The 22,925-nt window shown below is 36.1% G+C and overlaps 1 protein-coding gene across 4 annotated transcripts in view; it reads right to left on the bottom strand.

Moving 5' to 3' along the window:
• Positions 1–5,263: 5,263 nt before the first annotated feature.
• The window catches only part of LOC141564718 (uncharacterized), a 21,780-nt gene continuing 4,118 nt past the window's right edge, over positions 5,264–22,925 (bottom strand). For all 4 annotated transcript variants that reach the window (XM_074307576.1, XM_074307574.1, XM_074307575.1 and 1 more), the window contains exons 2-5: positions 14,846–14,934; positions 11,706–11,832; positions 10,539–10,634; positions 5,264–8,139 (exon numbers count right to left, since the gene is read on the bottom strand). In XM_074307576.1, the coding sequence (XP_074163677.1) occupies positions 6,530–8,139; positions 10,539–10,634; positions 11,706–11,832; positions 14,846–14,893 (1,881 nt within the window). In that variant the 5' untranslated portion in view covers positions 14,894–14,934 and the 3' untranslated portion in view covers positions 5,264–6,529. The remainder of the gene's footprint in view (positions 8,140–10,538; positions 10,635–11,705; positions 11,833–14,845; positions 14,935–22,925) is intronic.

The following is a 22,925-nucleotide window of genomic DNA, read 5'->3' as shown; positions in this document are numbered from 1 at the left end:
TTATAACAGTGATTGCCCTGGTTTCCCCCCACTGCTTGAAGTCATTCAAGCTAAGACAATGGTTTCCTAAAATTAAGCATTTACTGTTGCCAGGCACTGTGCTAAGTGTTGGGGATACACAAAGAAGACCCCTGCCCTTAAAAAAGATCATAGTAATGGGGAAGGCAACCAGGAAACAAAACTGGACAAATAAGCCACACAGGATAAATAGGAAAGAATAAGGAAGCCACTAGAAATTAGGAAGGATTGAGAAAGGCTTTCTGGAGAAGATAAGGTTTTATTTGGGACTTGAAAGAAGCCACAGATGCCAGGAGGTGGGTATAAAGAGGAAGGATATGGAGGACTGCTAAAGTCCTTGTATGAGAATTATAAAGGGAATCAATGCTGCTAGATAGAAAATACATGGTAAGGAGTAAAGTGCAAAACTGGAAAAGTGATGGTGGGTCTAGATTAGGAAGGGCTTTGAAGGAAAATGAGGATTTTGTATTTTGATTTTGGAGGTGATAAGGAGCCATTGGAGCTTTTTTTTGTGTGTGTGTGAGACACAGACACAGACACAGATGATTACATTGCACATTAGGAAAATCACTTTCTTGGATAACTGGAGGATAGATTGGAGTAGGGAAAGACTTGACTAACAGGCTATTTCAAGAGACCAGGCACAAGGAGATGAGCACCTTTCCATGGTGATATCAGAGGAGATACATTGGAGAGATGTTAAGGTGAAATTGCTAAGTGGAATGATGAAATTGGAAGTCAGATTGTAAGGAGTTAAAAGAGTGGGAGGAGAGACATCAACTTCAGAGATTTGTAAAAATATGTAAAATGATACTACTCTTTGTTTTTATAAAACTTGTGAAATTTGTGAAATTAGTTATTTTTTTGCAAAAATGTGGTATGTAAACATGTAATGACTTCATTGTTTAATATTTTAAAAATTGTCAGTTTTAGTTTTGAATATAGTAAACATTGATGGATAAAGATCTATAATTTTTAAGAATATTAAAAAGGGGGGGGTCCTGAGACCAAAAAGTGTGAGAACCACTGTTTGTCTTAACTGCTGTTTTTCTTTTTTTTTTTTTTTTGATAGGCTCAATAGTTCTTGTAACAGTTCTTTTAATAGGATTGCTAACGAGTTGGTGATAATAAAGTTTATCTTGATTTTCTGCAAAGCTATTGCTCGTGTCTCTTGTCAGTCTTGTAGAGAAAATGGAAAACTATGGATTAGAACAGAATCTAATTCTCTAAAAGTCAAAAGTCAACATTGCACACTTACAAATCAAAAGTAAATGTGGCAAAATTATAAATCAAAAATGAACGCTGCAAAATTAAGAGGAATGAGCCTGATTGGAAAGAAGAGATAAAAGACACACTCATCCTACTTCTTTACAGAGAGGAAAGACTCACATATGTGGTTACTTGCATATATTTTTATTTTTTATTAAAGCTTTTTATTTACAAAGCATACACGTGGGTAATTTTCCCAACATTGACCCTTGCATAACCTTTTGTTTCAAATTTTCCCCTCCTTCCTCCCACCCCCTTCCCTACCTGGCAGGTAGTTCAATACATGTTATATATGGTGAAATACATGTTAGATTCAATATATGTATACATATTTATACAGTTATCTTGTGACTTGCACATATTTTTAAAGATTTTTTATCAGTTATGGTATTTTTAAAAACTTTTTTTGTCTTAAAAACACCATTTGGGATGGCTCTCTGGGAGATGAAGGGGAAGGGAGGGATACTGGAGAAAACAATGAAAACAGATTTTAAAATGGGAAAAACCCAGAACAAATATGAGTAAAAAATATGTACATAGAAATCAAGATAGGTTGTTAGGGAGAATATTAGCAGTTAGTAGTGTTAAAAATTTTACTGGATCAGTCTCTAACCAGGGAGTGGCTGGTGGTGAAACAAGAGACAGGAGTGCCAGCAGGTAATTTGATTAATTTCAGAGTGAGGGATATGGTTTGCAAACTTTGGAAATTTTCCTGAGAAGGAGAGTTCCACATGCTGGAATAAAAACACAGTTTATATACAAAACCACAAATGGGGAAAAAATGGAAAAAAGTGGGAGGTGGTTTACAATACAATTATGTGCTGACAAACTCAGGAGTGCAGGGCAGTATAGGAGTTCTTGAGTTTGTTTCCCTGTGGGAACAATCCTCAAGTTAATTATTTCGTGTATTGGAGGGTTGTTACTTAGTGGGGCACAGGACCAGAGTTCTGTGATGGGAAGAGGGTCTATAGTCTTTGATTCACTTCACTTAATGTTCGCAAGCATAGTATAGGCATAAGAATGTAACTTTTGAGTTGTATTGTGAGTCTCTGACACCCAAGTCAGAATTTTCTGGTGAAATGGTAGGTAGCTGTGAAAAGTCTAAATTATTAGTATCTTCACTATGAGTATCATATTAATGTAAAAATCACAGATCCCTTCAGAGGAAAGTCAGGAAAGGTTTCATAGAGTTGGAGATATGTCTTAAAGGATGAGATTCTCTGAAGTGAAGGAGGGAAGAGCATTCTAGGCATGTGAATGGCCCTAAATGAGTCGGCCAATGCAAAGGCATGGTGGGAGATGGAGTGTCATATACAAGAAGCAGAAAGAAAACTGGTTTTAATATCCAAGAAGGATAGAAAATTTAGGTGGGATCAGGTTGTGATCTGTTTGATATTAGATTCAAGAGGAAGCCACTGGAGTTAGTTGAATAGGAGAGTCATGTAATCAGGTCATTGTCTCTCTTTTCCTCTCCTTCCTTCCTTCTCTTCTTTCCACCCTCTTCTCTGTTTCTGAGGAAAAATGGTTAATGTAAACTTTTCTTTTAAATGACTACATACACATTTGCAATTAATTTTATTTTCTTGCCTTTTTATTTTTTTATTTTTTTGCCTTAGGTGGTTGAGAGGGAAGGAGGAAGAGAATTTGGAACTGAAAATAAAACTGAATAAAAAATGTTTGGTTTAAGGCCCTGCTGAACAAGTTTCTGCCTTTCTCCTGCCTTTCTCTGTTCATATTTACCTTTAAGCACAGTTTATTGGATCTTGGCTTTACATGTCATTTCTGGTTAAAACAAACCAAAACTAAACTGCTCCCTACTTTTAACAAATGAATTCTCTCTTATTGCAAAGACAGCTAATTGATCAAAAGCATCATGCCTGCATTTGCAATCCACTATTCAGTCCTGACACACTCCCATCTCTTTTGGGAGAAGGAAGAAAACTTTTCTCATTAGCACTTCCTGGGACCTTTCTTTGCTGATTTGTCAGTTATTCATTTGGATTTTCTTTTAGGGATCTTTTCAATGTAATTTGTGGTATCAATTCATATAAAATGGAATAGATGATTCAGGGAGAAATAAATGAAAATAGAAGTCCACAATGACAAAGTCAAGAACATAAATGCCTAGATGAAGAACTATCTTTTTTTTTCTTAGAAGAGCTCAGAAATTCGATGGAATCGTAATTCAGACTTCTATCTTGTACCTTTTTGTTGTTGTTCTGTTGTTTTTCAGTTGTGTCCAATTCTTTTATGATACTATTTGAAGTTTTATGGTAGGGAGACTGGAGTAATTCAATACTTCTTTCTCTAGATCAGTTTACAGATGAGGAAACTGAGGCAAAGACCATAAAATGACTTGCCTAAGATCACACAGCTAATAAGTTTTTAGAGGCTAGATTTGAACTCAGGAAGATGAGTCTTTCTGATTCCAGGCATATCACTGTATACACTGCAGAGCCTAGCTTCCTTACCATGCACTTTATATGACACTAAATGTGAAAAATTTAACCCAACTATAATGGAACACAGCATTAAAAATCAGAAGAGAGGGAGGCATGTATGTGCCAAAATGTTTGTGGCAGCCCTTTTTGTAGTGGCTAGAAACTGGAAAATGAATGGATGCCCATCAATTGGAGAATGGTTGGGTAAATTATGGTATATGAATGTTATGGAATATTATTGTTCGGTAAGAAATGACCAACAGGAGAAATACAGAGAGGCTTGGAGAGACTTACATCAACTGATGCTGAGTGAAACAAATAGAACCAGGGGATCATTATACACTTCAACAATGTTACTGTATGAGGATGTATTCTGATGGAAGTGGATATCTTCAACATAGAGAAGAGCTAATCCAATTCCAATTGACCAATGATGGACAGAATCAGCTAAACCCAGAGAAGGAACACTGGGAAATGAGTGTAAACTGAGAGCATTGGGTTTGTTTTATTTTGTTTCTCTTCCAAGATTATTTTTACCTTGCGAATACAATCCTTCCTTTGCAACAACAACAACAAAATTCGGTTCTGCACATATATATTGTACCTAAGAAATACTATAAGATATTTAATATGTATGGGAATGCCTGCCATCTAGGGGAGGGAGTGGAGGGAAGGAGGGGAAAAACTCGGAACAGAAGGGAGTACAAGGGATAATGTTGTAAAAAAAAAAAAAAACCAAAACTACCTATACATATGTACTATCAAAGAAAATGTTATAATTATAAAAATTAATAAAAAAATAAAATAAAAAAAAGAAGAGAGGGAGGCAGCAAAATGACATAGTGGATTCAGGAGGATCTGAGTTCAAATTCAGCTTCATGTAACACTAGCTGTGTTATCCTGGGCAAGTCACTTAATCCCAATTGCCTTGCCAAATAAACAAACAAACAAACAAATAAATAAATCAGAAGAGAATGAGATTGAGTACTTTGTATAATTGTAGGAAATAGGAGAATTGCCTATTGGGGAGGAGGAAGGATTTAAGGATGATGAAAATTTTTAAACAAGTGTCTATTGTGGCTCTCTTCAACAATGAGAGGATTCAAATCAATTCCAATTGTTCAGTATTGAAGAGAGCCATCTACACTCAGAGAGAGGATTGTGGGAATTGAGTTTAGCTCATACCATAGCATTTTCACTCTTTTTGTTGTTTGCTTGCATTTTATTTTGCTTTTTTTTTTCTTGTATAGCATGATAATTGTATAAATATGTATACATATATTGGATTTAGCATATATTTCTACCATGTTTAACATATATTGGACTACTTGTCATCTAGGGGGAGAGTGTGGGGGAGGGGAAGGAATTGGAACACAGGATTTTACAAGGGCTAATGTTAAAGAACTGTCCAGGCATAAGTTTTGAAAAATAAAAAGCTTTAATAAAAAAAAAATAAGTGTCCATGAAGCTTTTTTCAAAAAGTTCAAACCAGAACAGAGGGTTCAGGTGAAAACAAAGAGAAACAAAGAACTGCCTTGGGGAAATATTTTATATACATTTTTATTTAGTTTAAAAAATAAGTTTTATTGCTTTTTTACATCATAATTTTTTCTTTATTCCTCTTCTTCAAGAATCATCTGATATAACAAATATTTTTTAAAAAAAAGGAAAAGGGGGAAAATCAGGAGAACTGATAGATTTTAAAAATCTGAAAATTTTATGCAAATTATCTTACTTGTGAACTCTCCATTAATGAACAGCAATAAAAAATAAATTCAATAGATAGAGAAATATTCAGTGCTAATGACTGGGCCATGCTATTATGATAAAAATAATAATATTAACAAAAGTTAATTTACTGATTAGTCTTACATCAATTAAACTATCAAAGAAATACTTTAAAGGACTTCACAAAATAGCAAAATTCATTTCCAAAAACAAAGGATCTAAAATATGAAAAAAAAAAGATATGAAGAGAAAAATAACATGTCCAGACCTCAAATTACACCATAAATCATCACTCTTAAAAATTATTTGGTGGAAAAAAACCCCAGAAATTAAACAGAACCCAGTGTTCAATAAACCTGAAAACACAAATTACTATCTATTTGATTAAAAGCTTCTAGAAAAACTAGAAAAAAAGCTGAAACCAAATTAGTATACCATATTCAACAATAGATTCTCAGTGGATACGTACTCTTAATATTTTCATCATAGCATTAAAAAAATTAAAAAGGGAGATCATAGCTTTCACAGTTATAGGGAAGATATATATTCTTAATTATACAAGTAATAGATACATTACTAAAGATAAAATAATATATTTCTCTAAAAACCACAAAAAGTTGTATGTAATGGAATTTGTATTTATATTTATAATCCTTTTTTTAAAAAGAAATTAAAATGCTCATTTGCTGGTATTTTGTCAAGTACATAGTAATACACACACACACACAAAACTTAACACATTTTATTTTAAGAAACCCAAAAGAGTTGTCTGAAAAATAATTAAAATATTCATAGTTTTTAGTTCACAGTCTGAGCTTAAAAGATTCATTATACATCAAAATATCAACAGCAGCCATTTTTGTTGTAGCTAGAACTTCAGATAAAGAGGTTTTCAATCATTTGGGGAATGATTGAATTGTTATGGTCTATGAATAATAAACTAGAATATTATTGTGTAGCAAAAAATGAACATGAGAATTTGTATTTAATTCATTACATCTTGTGACTTTATGAACATTGTGAATTTTCTGTTATCTTTTAAGGTCTTCTCTACAATTAAAAGTATTTTTACTTCACAACGATTTACAAGATTTCAGTCCAGTATGAATTCTCTCATGTACTGTAAGAAAAGACTTCCGAGTAAAGGTCTTCCCACATTCATGACATTTATAGGGCTTCTCTCCAGTATGAATCCTTTGATGGGCAACAAGATTTGCACTCCAGCTGAAGGATTTCCCACATTCATTACATGAATAGGGATTCTCTCCAGAATGAATCCTGTAATGTGCCATCAGGGATGACTTCTGACTGAAAGCCTTCTCACATTCATTACATTTAAAGGGTTTCTCTCCAGAATGAATCCTATGATGTGCCATAAGCGATGATCTTTGTCTAAAGCTCTTTCCACATTCATTACATGTATAGGGCTTCTCTCCAGAATGAATCCTGTGATGGGCCATAAGGGATGAACTCTGTCTGAAGGCCTTTCCACATTCATTACATGTATAAGGCTTTTCTCCAGTATGAATCATCTGATGCACGGCAAGATGAGAGGACTGTCTGAAGGCCTTTCCACAATGATTACATTTGTAAGGTTTCTCTCTAGTATGAATCCTCTCATGTACAATAAGCTTTGCTCTTTGAATGAAGGCTTTCCCACATTCGTTACATTTATATGGCTTCTCTCCAGTATGAATTTTCAGGTGTTCAGCAAGATTGCAGGGTTTTTGGAAAACATTTCCACATTGATTACATATGTAAGGTTTCTTTCCAGCATGAATCCTCTCGTGTATGATCAAGTTTGCCCTCCATCTGAAGTCTTTCCCACATTCATTACATTTATAGGGCTTCTCTCCAGTGTGAATCCTCTGATGCACTGCAAGTTGGCTAGGCTTTCTGAAAACCTTTATACAATGATTACATTTGTAAGGTTTCTCTCCAGAATGAATCCTCTGAGGTGAAATAATGGCCTGGGGGAAGGCCTTCTCAAATTTATTGCATTTACAAAGTTTTTCTGGTATGTGAATTTTCTGAGTTTTTATAAGATCTCCCCTTGGAAAATAGGAATTTCCACACTGATTACAGTCATACAATTTCTCTCTAATATGAGCTTTCTGACATAAATTAAGGGGCAAGTGATGAATGAAACCTGTCTCATCTTCAATACATTTAGAAGGCGTTTCTCTAGGAGGACTCTTATGATGACTAATAGAGTTTGGGATCAAACTAAAAGCTACCTCATGATGATTACTCTGAAAATCTTGGACTCCCACATACTTCTTCTGATACTGAATGAGTTCCATCTTTTCTTTAAAACAGCCCCCATATTCGCTATATTTTGAATGTCCATTCGCCGAGGTGAATTTCTTACATTGAACTAGGTCTGAATATTGTCCGAATCTCCTTTGACTTTCATCATCATGGCAAATCTTCTCTATAGGGACTCTTGGTTGGACAGAAATAGTTGACCCTTGAGTAAAATTCCTCTTAAGTTTATTATATTCAACATTTCTCTCTTTATCTGGAGTTTTCCTGAAGATCATTTTTAAATGTCTAGAATGACTTCCTGAGTTGTGCTGTCGCTTCTCTAATTTGATATCACAATGCCAGTATTCTTTCATATTGAAGTCATAGGAAGTTCTCAGCTTTGGAGAAGACTCCTTGGACAGTGTGGTTTCCTCATCTGAAGGAAAAAATGATAGAGAATCTTTTACTTCTAAGGACAGAAAGAAAACTGATTTAGACTTAGTGTCACTTCAGTTTCCTCCTTTGTTTCTTGCCTATCTTCTTGTACCCCACCCCGAAAGTTAACACATCCAGGCTGACCAGAGCAGTGACAGCCTTTTCCTTTAGCTTTCTTGTATCCTCTCCCCAGGATACATACAATTCTTCAAGGCTAAAAGACTACTGGCATGGTTTCTTGAGAATTACCAACTCCATTCCTTCCTAGGAGATGAAGGACTATTTAGCTTTACTGATATATTTCCAATATCACTGCTTCCTAAGCACTTTAGTGCTTACCCTCTGCTCTGACTCTGTGACACTAGACTATTAAGTACTGTTACCAGACTTACTGATGTATTGGGCCTTCACCTGGGCTGTTCCACCCAAACTATCATCGACAATTCTTCTATGTTATTTCCCTCAACTATAGTATGAGGATCTTCAAACTAGGCAATGGCCAGCTTCTCCATCCCTTAATAAAGTTCTTGACACATAATAAGCACAAAAATAACATTTAATTCATTCGTTCATTCAGTCAGTGAAAAAGAACAATTTTCAAACATGAAAGGTGGGAAGCAATAATGATAAAAATGCATTATCTTACATGTGAAAAGCAATTTCTTTCCAAATAGTTTTCCATAGAATAATACCAAGTTAGTGATATGGGAAAGGTAGACATTTTTTGTTATATTATATAGCTCAGGAAAGGTGACCATAATGTTTTAGTGATAGCACCAAAATATGCTGTGTCTTAGGGAAGAGGTAGAATCAGAGCTTCTTTTTTGTGTCATCTTGTTCTTTATCACAACACTGCAGAACTTCTTGGCATTTAAGATGGAATCTTTCTCTAAATCCCCATCACAGATTAGATTATTTTTTTATTGTGTATTGGTCCATGAAGGACAGAACTCATATTTTTGTATCTGTTCATGAATTTTTTTAGTCACTATCAGAGTTTATTTCTATAAAGGGGCTATGCTAATTTTACATGTAATTTATATTCCCTTCAATTCTCACTAAGAAACTGCCAGAGATCTATGCAGGCAGTATCTTGAGAAGCAACCCTTAGGGAGAAGCAGCTAAGTAACTGTTTGCTCATACCTCTGTCTTCTGGAATACTGAAGACCCTGAGTTCTCACCAGGAAATCCCTTAGCATTTTGAAATGGTGTTTTATTTAAACATGATATTAAAGAACATGCTTTACCATCAAGTTTGATGCTGCATGCCAAAGACATTTCCATGTGATTATATCTGAGATTTTCTGGGTTGTCACCCCTATTAGAATGTGGTATTCCATAGATATTCCCATTGTAATTAGAGATTCTTGCTTTTCCACTGCTTTCCCTAGAAACTAGCACAATATTTTTCATAATAGAAAGTGCTTAATAACTAGATTTTGGTCATTTCTTCAATTAGTGAATCAACCATTCATTTGTTCATACCTTACCTAACCAGTGACACTTAGATGGTTTTGTCATTACATGGCAAAGGTGTTGTTCCTATGGGTGTTTCCCTGGCCATCCTACATAACCCTGGTTTGTAAATATCTTTCATAATAGAAATGCCTCATATTGAACACATTGCTACAGGTATGGTCTGGGCTCCTCAGAGTACAGGGGGTCTACTAGTTCCCTAGTATAGTAATTTTACTTTTGGTAACTATATCCATGATAACTTCTTTTCATGAGCCCAAGTTCACCTCAGCTTTCTTGGCTGCCATGTCTCATTGTTGACTCCACTTTTTTTTTTCCTACACAAACAGAGGTCTTGACACAATTCTCCCTGCCTGTACGTGGTACAGGTGATTTCTCACGCCTAAAGTTTACACCATATGTAGCCCAAATTAATTCTATCTTATCAGACTGGGTGCACTGTTATATTGTTCTTTCATCTATTCCTGAAGCATTTCCTCAGTGTCCCAGAGAGATGACGCAGTCATAAAGGCAGCATGCATTATTCTACACCTACATCTCACACTTTCAATGTCTTTTGCAAATCCTAGAGGGCAACAAACATCTCCTCTGTTTCTTAAGTTCACCTTAGGGCTTTGGGCAGTGTCTCAGACTTACTAGGCAATGGATTATTTGTCCAATTAATGAAAAATCAGGGGAAGCATCTCAGAAGAATGACTTCTGAAACAATGAGACCAAAAAGAACGAAAAAAGAGGAAGCTCCGTTTCATATAGTGAATACCCTTTTCTTCAAGAATGCAGGCTAGCATCAAGAAAGAAAGATGAAGAAAGTAATGTTGATGAAAAAACTTCTGAGTGACCTTTAGAACTTTGAGAAGAGCTCTATGCACAATTTTTCCAAGTGATGACTTTCTGATATATCCGTGCCCAGTTTCACTCACTCACCTAGACAGGATTTCTTTTGGCCTTCTTGTTTGAAAATCCATGATGCTTCCCCTTGGTCCAACTGGGAAATCAGATCTGCTCTGGGAACTAGAAGCCCTATTCATGGTAAATAAGGAAAGGTTAAGCACACGGAAACCTTAGAATTCAGTCTTCTTCAGAGAAGGGGGCATGCTTGGAAGGGTCATAGGGTAGTACCTAGCCTCCTTAGGGATGACCTACATGCTGATGTTGAGAACTATAGAAGGAAAGGCAGAAAATGTCATGGAGTCAACTGGAATCATAACATTGATACTCTGTTCATCTCCCTCCTAGAAGGATGTGAACCTTTCATATTTTCTAGTATATGCATTGGAATTTTGTGAAAGTATTAAAATAGGGAAAAATATAGGTTTGATTGGCTAAGTCTTTTAAGAGAAGGACTAGTAGTAGTGGGAAGGAAATTTAAACTTGAGATAAGAAATTCCTAAGGAAAACACACACCAAAGGTGCTTTATTTAGAGAGTTCTCCTCATTTTATATCTTCAAAGAAAAGTTGGATGACCATGTTTACTGAATTGTGATTTTGTATTTCATTTATCATCCAATCCTAATTATAAGATTACATTGTAACACATCACTTGGAAGAGTTTGATTAAGAAAGAATTTTCAAATTCTCTTCATTCCCTCTACATTTCCACTAATCCTCAAAGATCACAATTTAAAGACTAATTCTTATGGATGCTATCCCTATAAAAGGGCAGCTAGATAGCACAGTGAATAGAGTACTAGCACTAAGTCAGGAGGCCTTGAATTCAAATGTAACCTCAGACACTTAACACTTACTAGCTGTATGAACTTGGGGAAGTCACTTAAACCCAATTGTCTCACAACAAAACAATAAACAAACAAAAAATGAAATATTCATATAATTAGGAAGGGATAACTTGAGAAATAACAAATAAAACTCTTAGTTTTCTCTTGGACAAGACAAAGACTTGATGTGAGAACAAGGAAAATGAGAATCCTCTCTCTTGAACAGTGTAGACTAGAAGTCTTTGGTCACTATTAATGGCTAAATGTGTGATATGTCAAGCACTGAATAATAGGTAGGGAGAGAGTATGTTCCCTTCATTGGCCAATTCGGAATTTCTGGGGAAGGATTTGGATAAAAGTGCCAACTGTTTTTACCCAGAGAGAGCAAGTGCTGGGATGTCTCCAACATGACATCCCTGTAGAGAGCTTTCTGGGAAGGGTCCAGGAGGCACCATTCCTCTTGAGTGAAGTTCACAACTACATCCTCGAATGTCACAGATTCCTAAAATGACAAAATTCAAAGAATTTAGAGCAGAAAGACACTTTACAAATCATTTAGTGTTTGTACTTTATAAACTGGGAAAATGAGCTCCAGAGAAAGTGACAGACCTTCTCAAAGGACACACTCAGACCAACATGTAGAACCCTAAGCCTTAAAAGCCAAATGGGGAATTTTAGGAAATACAGTTTACATTGGCAAGTGGAAGGCAGGTGAGAAATATCTTATTGAAAATTATGAAATGTTTGTTCATATGGAGTCAGTAAGAATAAATATTTTATTTGTGATCTTTGAGAATTTGTAGAGAAGACAAAGGGAATGAAGGCAGTATGAAAATCCTTTCTTAATAAAACTCTCCCAAGTGATGTGTTACACCACTGATATATATGAGGACTTGGAAAGTATACCTTATTCTATAAGCAAAACCAAAAAAACCCCAAAAAACCCAACTCTAGTGAAGTGCAAGGATTTATCTAGCAAAGAGGCTTTATCTAGAAATAAACTTGGTAGGTAGACCCAGTGCTATGTAGGAACTGAACCAAGTTTTGAGCCCATTTCTCCCAGAGACTATAGTAGTATAGGACTGTATGACATGGAGGTGTTGGGAGTCATGCTATTATTACCTTTGCTCTTGTTATATCTTCGAGGGAATAATCTCTTGGAAAAAGCTAGTTGATAATAAGTGATTAAAAAACTGGACCCTAATAAATGAGGAAAACATGGGGACTTGAACTAATGGTAGAGAGGAGAGCTATCATATCTCAGACCTCTTAGGATATCTAAGATCCTAAAGGAGGAGATGTGGGAAGTTTGACCTTAAGAGTTTGACATAATACCCTGAATTTTACAGTCACTTAGAGCAATCTTTCACATGATTGCTAATACTTCAAATTGTAGGACCTGTTTTCTTTTATCATTTGACTATATAACTTTTGAGAAATGGTATTTGGTCTTATGTATTTCTGTTAACTGTTTATTTATTTTGCACATTAAGCCTTAATCCAAGAAATCTATGCAAAAAAATCTATGCATATCTTTGCATAGATTTGTTCTCAATTGCTTCCCTTCTAATCCTAGATGCTTAAGTTTTGTCTAAGCAAGAAAAGTTTCCATTTCATGTACTCAAAATTATCTGTTTTATCTTTTTTTATCTTTATTTTATTTTTATTTATTAAAACTTCATCTTGTGATGAGTTCCAGACAAGATGGTGTGCAAAGAGAGGCAGACCATCCAACTCCCATAGTCTCACTCTAATGAAAACCTGACATTCAAAACAGGCCAAACAATGATCAAGAAACCTAATGAAAGATGATAAGTCTCTTTTAGATAGAAAGAAAGAAACCATAGAGAGGAAGACTGACTACAGTGAATGAGTATGGTAAGACTGGAAAAGTAGGAAGGGGGTAGATTTTGAGGGACTGCAAACTCAAACAGAGGATTTCATATTTAACTTTGATTGTAATAATTTATTAAATGCTTCTTATGTGCTTGACACTATACTAAGGGCTAGATACAAAAAAAACAAAAGGTGCAAAAGGTAACCCTTGGACTCAAGGACTTTATAGTTCTGTAGATGGAATAGGAAATGAAGAACTGAGGAGGTGAAAGTTCAAGGTTTATATCATCTTGTAAAATGACGAGAAAGCAGCTAAGTAGGGAATAACAATAAGGATTCCCTGGAGGATAGGTGATGAGCTCCCAGATGTCTACTCAAGTCCTATTCAAATAGAGAGAAGAACTTACAGATAAGTAGTGTTGAATTGTTTGTTGCACAGGGATATGAAATAATCGTGTGTGCACTTTTGGACAATCAGCTGAGTGGAGGATGGACTGGAGTGAGTAAATGTGAAATAGGAAAACTAACAAGATTATTTCAGTAGTCCAGGTGTAAGGAAATGAGGACCTATACCAAGAAGATAGAGATAGAATGTACAGAACTTGGCAACTTGGCAGTTGATTGGATTTTGGGGTTGTAAGGGATCAAAAATGACTCCTAGGTTTCAAGTCTGGGGGTCTAAAAGGATGGTGATACTCTTGACAGTAATAGGGAAGTTAGGATGAGGGGAATACTTAGAAAGAAAGTAATAGGTTCAGTTCTGGACATGTCAAATTTCAGTTTTCTATAGATAGCCAATTCAAGATATTTAACAAGCACTTGGAGATGCAAGACAGGAATAATCAATGGTTAGAATTTTACAAAGTTTGGTGGGAAGACAAGGGAACAAGAGATTTGAAAGAAGAGTGTAGAGTTGAACTGGTTTAGCAGGAAAGCAATCTTCAGAAGGGAATCAAGTATAGTCAAAGTAGGGATGATGGTCTGGGAAAATGATAAGGAAGGGAAGGACTGAAGCTCATTTGTCATGAAGAAAAAAAAAAAAAAACCAGGATTAGGAATAGTAAGGTATAGGGAACAAGAGAACAGGAAAAGACTTAGTTTACAAAGGTCATAAATATGGAAGATCAGTGAAGGCTAGATCAAAGAAATGATTATCTTTGCAGCTAGCTGAGGTGAGGCAGGGTGACATAAACAGGACTGCAACAACTCCTACAATGTTGTTGCTGTTGTTGTCACTTTCATGCTCCAAGGAGACTAATGACACCATGATGTTTGGGACAAGGTACACTGTTCTTGACTGTGGTTGCGCTTGGATCACTCTACCACAGTTAGCACCTCACATTTCTGCTTTGTTCATAGAACACAAGAGCTACATTGTAGAGGAAAACAGCTGGGAAAGACTTCAGCACTCTGGTCAGAGCATGAGCAGAGAAGACTAAGGTATGAAGTTGTTTTGCTTGAATAAAATTAGTTTCTAAAAGAGAAACCCTTAAAGAAAAAATGGAGACTGAGAATGTGGAGATTAGTATTAGAAATGGGCTAAAAAATCCACCCAGATTTCTATAATTTAGGCTGTTTCTCTATGATGGTTTCATGAACAATCTTCTTCTGATGTTCTTTGTTGAAAGAAATGTTGAGGTTTCTTAATATTTGTCAAGTATGTGAACTCTGGTACTTACTTGGGACGGGATCTGCTGGCTGCCAAAGGTCACTGCTTGTGGCTTCATGCTCCCCTCCAGGGTCAAGCCTCGATCTTCAGTGGGATGAACTGTGGAGAGAGAAGGAATCTTGTTTTTTCTCTCCCAGGCAGGAGACTGACCATTCCCCGAAGAACAACAAAAGGCCAAATGGTCGGGAGGATATGAGCAGTCCCCAGGAAAAGACTCAAACTAAAAGAGGAAATGGGAAGTTAGGATCAGGCTTGAAACATTAGAAGGTATTAATGAAATCAATATTTTACTTCCTCTGCCACTCCTTCCTATTCTTCTTTGATAATTCAGAAGCAGGAAGGGGCTTAGTATCCCTGTTGGGCTGAGACCAGCCAAACCTTTGTATAATGCTTCAGTATCAAACCTTTTCCCATCATACCCCTCCTTTCTCTTTCACAAATTGGGTCTCTAGGCATCTGGCTGCTGGATTTAGGAGATAAGGAGGCTAAAGAAGATTGAAAATAGAGGCCTGGGAATAGCCATGGCAAGACTGTGCCTGGGAGCAAGGAAGAGTTGTGACTACTGAGTCTGGAACAGGAATGGTAACTAGAGAATGCCCACGATTATAAGAGGGACTAAGGTAAGAGAGAGGCTGGAAAGGAAGCCCTGGTTTTGGCAGAGCAGGGAGGGTGGGGAAAGTTTGAATTAGCTATCACAAATGACTCATGTATTTAAGAAGCCAAATATAAAAGAACTTTAATAATAATAACTAAAAACAGCAAAGAATAGACCTTTAGCAATAACAAAACCAGCATATAAGGATAATAACTAAACACCCTACAATTATTAGTACAATGATTAGAACAGATGAAAAAGAGAGAGAAAACATCACCAATTTGGGGGAGTACTGACTCTGATTCACTGTGGCTGGTGAGTCCCGTGTTCAGCCTATGAGTCCCGAACTGGGAAGGTCCTGGCAGAGCATCCTCTCCATGGATGAATCTCTAATGAACCATTTCAGAGCAGGGCTTTATCTGCAACTCCAGACAATGAAGGCTTTGGGCCAAGGATTTGGGCCATAGATGGGCCAGGGGCTTGGGCCCATTTTCCTGGCTTTTGGCCATGGGAATACAGATGTATTAGCTCATCAAAGATATAACCATGAAGGGCAAGGTTGTAATTAATACATGACATACATGGGAGATTAGCCATTTCTCCCAAATACTGTCCTTGAGTTTCAGGAGGGGGTAGTTCCTGAAACATAGATAAGCAGCCAATGCATACACGATACATTCCTTGAGGAGAAGTCAATTAAAGGACAAAATGAACTTTCCTTGAGAAGTCAACTAAAGGATAGAATGAACTTACTCAGGAATAAGGAATATCCCTTAAGGGCTATAGAGAAACAGGAAGTCTGGGTAATGGGAACACAAGTAGGGACTGGGAAGCAAAGTCACCTGGGCCACTGAAACAGAGCTGTGGGGGTAGGCTTGTAGACAAAGTGGGAGTTGGGGAGGTAGGATACCTGGCTCCTTGCATTAGAGACGAGACAGTGTAGGTTGAGAAGGGGATGAGGAATCAGGGGATATGATGGGCTGGGCAAGTGTCACCAAATTTTTTTTCCTCTAACACAGACTTGATCATGTGAATCCCTTACATAAAATTCAGTAGGTTCCTCTTGCCTTCTATCTTAAGTAGAAATCCTCCTCTTTAGCTTTTAAAGTTCTTTTAGGCTAGGTTCTAACTTGACTTTCTAGCCTTGTTGGAACTTTGATTAAGACAATCTGTCCTCTTTGCTTTTCACATGTGATATTATATCTCCCATTATCATTCCTTTCAACTGGGATTGAAAAGAATCCCTTTTGTCTGCAATGCTGCCCCTCCTTTTCAGCTATCTGCAATGGTAGGAAATGAGTAGATTTCTAAAGGATTTTAGGAAGTAAACAGAGGATTTTTATATTTGATCCTGTAAGTTATAGAGAGCTACTGGAGTTTATTGAGTGTGTTTGTGTATGTGTGGGAGGGTGTAGTATGACTCATCCTGCACTTTAGGAAGGTCATTTGGACAGCTGAGTGGAGGAGGATGGGTGTGGGGATAAACATGAGCCAGGGATTACAGTAATCTAGTTGGATAGTGAAGAAGAGCTGCATTAGGGTGATGGCCATGTGAGTACAGAGAAGACATATAGGAGAGATGCTGTAGAGGCAGAAATGAAAAAAGATATGAAATGAATTGGCACTAAGGTGATGGAGATAAGTAACTTGGGAAATAGTGATGCCTTCTAAAGTAATAATAAAGGTGAGGAAAGGTTTTTTGGGGAAAGATAATGGGTTATATTTGAGCTATCTATCACATATCTATTTTGAAATATTTAAAAGGTAGTTGAAGAGGTGAGACTGGAGCTCAGCAGAAAGACTTAGAGATGTGTGTGTATATATATATATATATATATATGTAGATAAGCAGACCATAATAACTTTTAGCATTTCCCAAGGGAAAAGAGTGCTGCTTTTGCCATCATATTATTCACAATTTCTCCCTCCTGCCACTCCCATTTAGGAGGAAATTTCTGTTTCTTCTCTTCTCTTCTCTACATATATATGTATACACACACACACACACACACACACACACACATATATATATATGTATGTATACACACACGCACAATGGGGAAGGGAGTATTCTATTGTCTGTACAGATTAGCTACATTGTTTATTTCTGGGACGGTTGTAAGGATGTGGAATGAAAGAAAGTGACTTAGAGAAGCTGTGGGGTATGTGAACGCATTCTCTAATTGATTCTGATCAACTCAACATATAGATAAGAATCATGGCTCTGTGTAATTGAAATGGAGTGGAAGAAGTCATTGGGCACTGAACTCATTAAGGAAGGAAAAAGGTCCTGAGGGTTGATAGGATGGGTGACGTCAAAAGGCAACCACAACTACAGAAAACTTATGTGAGAAAATAGATTTATTACAAGAGGACAATGCATGTGGAACCCCAAGCAAATACAGAGAGTTCACACTCCAAACAGAAGTTCACACATTTATGAAATTTTGGAAAAGAGAAGAGAAGAAACAGAAATTTCCTCCTAAATGGGAGTGGCAGGAGGGAGAAATTGTGAATAATATGATGGTAAAAGCAGCACTCTTTTCCCTTGCGAAATGCTAAAAGTTATTATGGTCTGCTTATCTACAAAGGTCCCAGTTGCACATGCATTTTCCAAGTCTAGCGCAGGCTGACTGACATTTGTCTTCGCTCCCAAGTATACACAGGCAATCCAACTTGGATGCAAATGATAAAAATTGTGTCAGTTCAGGGGAAATGGATAGAATTCACCTCGAGAAAGGAGAAATTGCTGAATGATAATGGCCAAAGGAGAGTTGGGAAATGGTACCGGGCTATGAAATTTGAACTCACTGATCAAAGGATCAAAGTGAAAGGGTGTTTTATGGAAGACAACCACAGGGCAAGTGCTCACAAGGTAGTTAGAAAAAGCAATACAAGGACACTCTCAAGGTCTCTCTTAAGAATTTTAAAATTGATTGCATGACACAGGAGACACTGGCACAGGACCACCCAGCATGTGCCCTCCTCAGAGAAGGTGCTGTTCTCTATGAGCAAAGCAGAATTGAATTAGCTTAGAAGAAATATGAGATAGATATGCAAAGTTAGACAATCTACCTCAAATGTTCGTAGGGTCTGTGACTAACCCGTGACAGAGCAATCCCTATTGGTCTGATCAGACACAGTTGGACACACTAATTTCTCTCTAATATAGTGGTGCCATTTTGATGCTCTTCAAGAATGAAGGACAACAACCATTATCCACAAAGTGAAAGTGTAGCCCTTAATATAAGAAGCAAGAAAAGAATAACTAACCATTGAAAGGATCCTGGCTTCAGCAAATGTTAGAAAAAGGAAAGAAATGTGAAAGGAAGAGATTTCAAATGAAAGGAAATTCACTTTGGATCAGGAGTTCCAGAAAGCAAAATGGAAAGGGTAGGCAGATTTGGAGTGGGACATCTGGGGAAGAAGGGCTGAAGGTGATGGGAATATGGGAGCACACATCCGATTTTGGTATAAGGGCTTGTTGTACACAGCTAGAGTTCAGTTTCACAAGAATGAGGGCAATAGAAAAGGATGGAAACATCGATGAATGGGGAGTCCAGGTAGAGTAACAATGAGGTTCCCCGATGAGAACAGTTAAGAGAAATAAAGGTTATCAGCACTCAATCTGTTTGTGAATTTGGTCAATCTCGGCTATGTTCTGGCCCTAGCCTCATGTTCAAATTAGAAGTATATAAAGGTAAAAGGAATCCAGACAGAAGCAATGTGTTTCACTCTGGAAACCTTTTGAACAGTAGAAAGCAGAACTGAGTAACCCTTGGAGAGGGTTCCGAGTATGGAATGACTAGCATTCACAAAGAAAAAAATCATAGTCACTGTTCATGATTGGGCAGGTAGGGGGCCCAGTGGATGAAGTGCTGGGCTTGGAGTCAAGAAAACTCATCTTTGTGACGTCAAATCCAGCATTATGGAGCTCAGTCCAAAGGAATGCAGTCAAGTGACATACTTGTGAAGTTCCCTTCTCTCAAGTTCAAAGTTAAAAGGAATTATTATTATTCAGTATATTGCAAGAATGTTAGTCCAAATCTAGATAAGCACTGGTTAGTTCCAGATGGGAACACAAATTCTAGAAACAGACATTATGGCACCTTTTAATTCAGATAATTTCCTCAACATCTTAACATCTCCCACTAATCAACATTCTCAAATACCTCTGGTTCACAATCTAGAGCCAATGAATCTTCAAATCATATTTATCAAGGAATTTATAGAACCTTAAGCTATCAACAAGTATTTATTTATCACAAAGGTACCAGGCATTGTACTAGGTCCTAGGGCTATAAAAACAAGAAGAAATAAATTTAAAATAAAACACTTTTTTTTTTTTTAATCAAGAGAAAAAAAAGTCAAAAGTGTAACAAAAGAAAATAAAAAGGACTTCAAAAATAGATAAGAAAGAGCTACCTAATGATTTGGGGCATGGCACAGGTAATTGGGAGTTCTTGTTTCTAGACTTGATGGAAATGCAGAATTCTGAGAAATAGCAGCTAGGAGGCAAAGGAGACCAGAGAATAAAGATATTATCAACAGGAACAAGGACAGTTTAGTAGAACCATGATGTTGATAGAGAGGGAAAATGGTTAGAATGGTAGATAATGGAAACATTAGTGGTTCAAGAAAGAAGTGAAAATCTAAGAGAAATATAAACAAATCTCAGCGTGTATAGTCATTAAAATTGAAACAAAGCACTCAATGAGCATATTAGAAACAACCAAAGCAATGATGATGTTTCCATAAAAACATGAATGAGAAGATGAGAACTGGAATGCAAAAAAAGAGAGATTAAAGTAGAGGAATATCTCACAAAAGAAAAAAATAATGTTAAAAAAATTAACTCTAGGATCTTTTGAAAGTAAAAAACATTGATCTGGAAGACAAGATATACGAAGCCATTCTAAGCATTGTAGGTCTTTCAGAAGAATATAATAGAATTAAAAAATCTAGAATTCCAGGATTTCTATGAAAAATGGAGGTCACCACATTTCTCTGCTTCAAATTCCCAGATAAATTAGTAGTTAAATTAAACAATCCCAATGACAAACAATACATTCTCTAAATAGCTAAAAATTTTCAAAATAATTAAAGGAAATTCAAATGTTACAAGTTACATGGTTATATGCATACCATATAAACTACAGAAGAAAATATATTATTTTCCCAAAAAGAAAAGGAGGATCCAGATAAAACTCAAATTGAGAAAACCTGAAAAGATGAGCCTAATCATCAATGAAAAAAAAGATCTTAAACAAAACCAAAAAAAAATTTGAAGTATTAAAACAGATATGAAATGAATGTAGAATAACTGCAAATTACTCTCCCCAAAAGAAATACACAAGAGAGATAAGTTCAATTCCCAATGAAAGAAAAAATAAGTAACGAATTAAATTATCCAATGTCATTGTCAAATGTCATTTTTTTAAAAAGGGAAAGATCTTACTTGGATTAAAAAAATTAAACATGTTCGTTAAAAGAAAACAAAAAGTGGACAAGAAATGGGAGAAGAGAATTTGGAAGAATGCACAGAAGAACCATTAATTAAACACTACAAACCCTTACCCTGTGAATCAATGTATTTTGTGGAAGAGTACACAAATGGTGAAAGAAGAGGATCAATCTGTGGGTGAAAAGCAAAAGATTAATAACTCCTAGGCCACATAAGACATTGATTGAGAGTTCATCAAGAAGAAGGCTATCATAAATGGGAAAGGAGACAGAAGGGAGAGATTGGGATCGGAAGAATGAAATAAAGATCTCAGTACAGTGGGGGAGGCATGACTCTGAAGGAAACTCCTTGGCTATCAAATGGATATCTTTATTGGAAGACAAAGATGTTTTGCCAGGTTTAGCTTGAGGGGAATTGGTACAGTAGATGGGGAGAATGTGTTTCTTTGGATAATATTCCCTGTCAAAAGGAGTGAAATACAGCAACCAGTAGTAGAGAAAGGAGAGCTGTGGAAAGAAGAAATATCATGGAAAAGGCAGAAGTTAGAATAAGAAAATATGATATAATATAATAATAATCACACAAGGTAAGGGCTACCAGTAGATACCACTTCTGCCATTATTACTGCCCTGATGACTTGATACATCCAGTAATATGACACATTATGGAAGGGAAGATGAGGCAAGATTTGTAAGTTAATTGACATAAAAAACTCCTTAGAAGAGGAAGCTCATATTTCTGAGTTCTGAGAGAAACAGAAAGAGATTGAAAAAGGAACATATCTAGACCATAAATCAGAGAATAAAAGTTCAGGATAGACAGGAAGGGAAAAGATTAAGAAGATATTAAGGAAAAAAAATTATCAGAAAAAGGCCCATACAAAAAAGCAACAGAGGAAAAAACGGGTGAAGATCAGAGGAGAGGGTTTTAAATCAAGTTGGGAAAATAGAGAGAAATGAAGTAAATTAAAAACAAAAGAAAATGAAATCAACAATCTAGGTAAACCCCCAAATTAGAGAAAGGATTAAAAAGTATGAAAAAGAAGGGAAGGAGGGATGGGAGAACAGCACAGAGTCAAAGTAATTTTAGTAAATTACTGTTCCTAAAGATAGAGACAAGGAATCTCCTGAAAAGAGAAAGAAGTTAAGACAAGTCAACAAGCATTTTTTTTTTTTTTAAACAAGCATTTATTTTATGCCAGGCACCATGATAAACATGGGTGATTCAAAAGCAAAAAGACAGTTCATACTTTAAAGATACACATTAATGGATGAAGATAACATATAAAAGGAATTGCAAAAGTGAGGTAGGGATAGGGGAAATGTACCTACTCTTGGGCATTGACAAAGTCCAGAGAATTAAGGATGGTTGATCTGGACACTTCCTCAAAATGTTTAAGTAATACTGGAGAGACAAATGGGTGCAAATAAAATCCAAAACCTCATAACTTTCAATATGAATGGATTAATGAATGAGAAGACAAAAAAAAAGGTGTTTTTTTTTATTTAGAGACCCATCTAAAAATAAAAATCATATATGGAATAAAAACAAGAGACTGATACAAAAGTCACTATGTATCAGGTGAATCCCCCAAAGTAGAAGTTGCCATTATGTTATTAGACAAAGAAAATATATGAAATTTCATAATTTCAATAGAAATAAACAAGGAAATTATTATACTTAGAGGAACAAAAAACTGTAACATCTAAAATAAACTTATCCATACCAAATGGCATAGCATATAAATTCATAAAGGAAAAATTAGCTGAATTAAAAAAAACTGATTTTAATAAAATTTATATGGAGCACTTTGTATGCAAAGTGCTCTACACGCATTATTAGTTATTCAACAAGCACCTACAAAGAGGCACTATGCTAGGCAACTGGAGTACAAAAAGGGGTAAAGACAATCCCTACCTTTAAAGAGCTCACAATTTAATGAATAAGAATTATGACAACTGATTTCACAGCAACTCAGGAAGGAAGGAAGAGCCTAGAATGTTTTCCCTTCAGAATTTAAGAAAAAGAAAA

The sequence above is a fragment of the Sminthopsis crassicaudata genome, chromosome 3 (assembly GCF_048593235.1).
Source record: "Sminthopsis crassicaudata isolate SCR6 chromosome 3, ASM4859323v1, whole genome shotgun sequence".
Classification (NCBI taxonomy): domain Eukaryota; kingdom Metazoa; phylum Chordata; class Mammalia; order Dasyuromorphia; family Dasyuridae; genus Sminthopsis; species Sminthopsis crassicaudata.
This window is presented reverse-complemented; position numbering and strand designations above follow the sequence as displayed.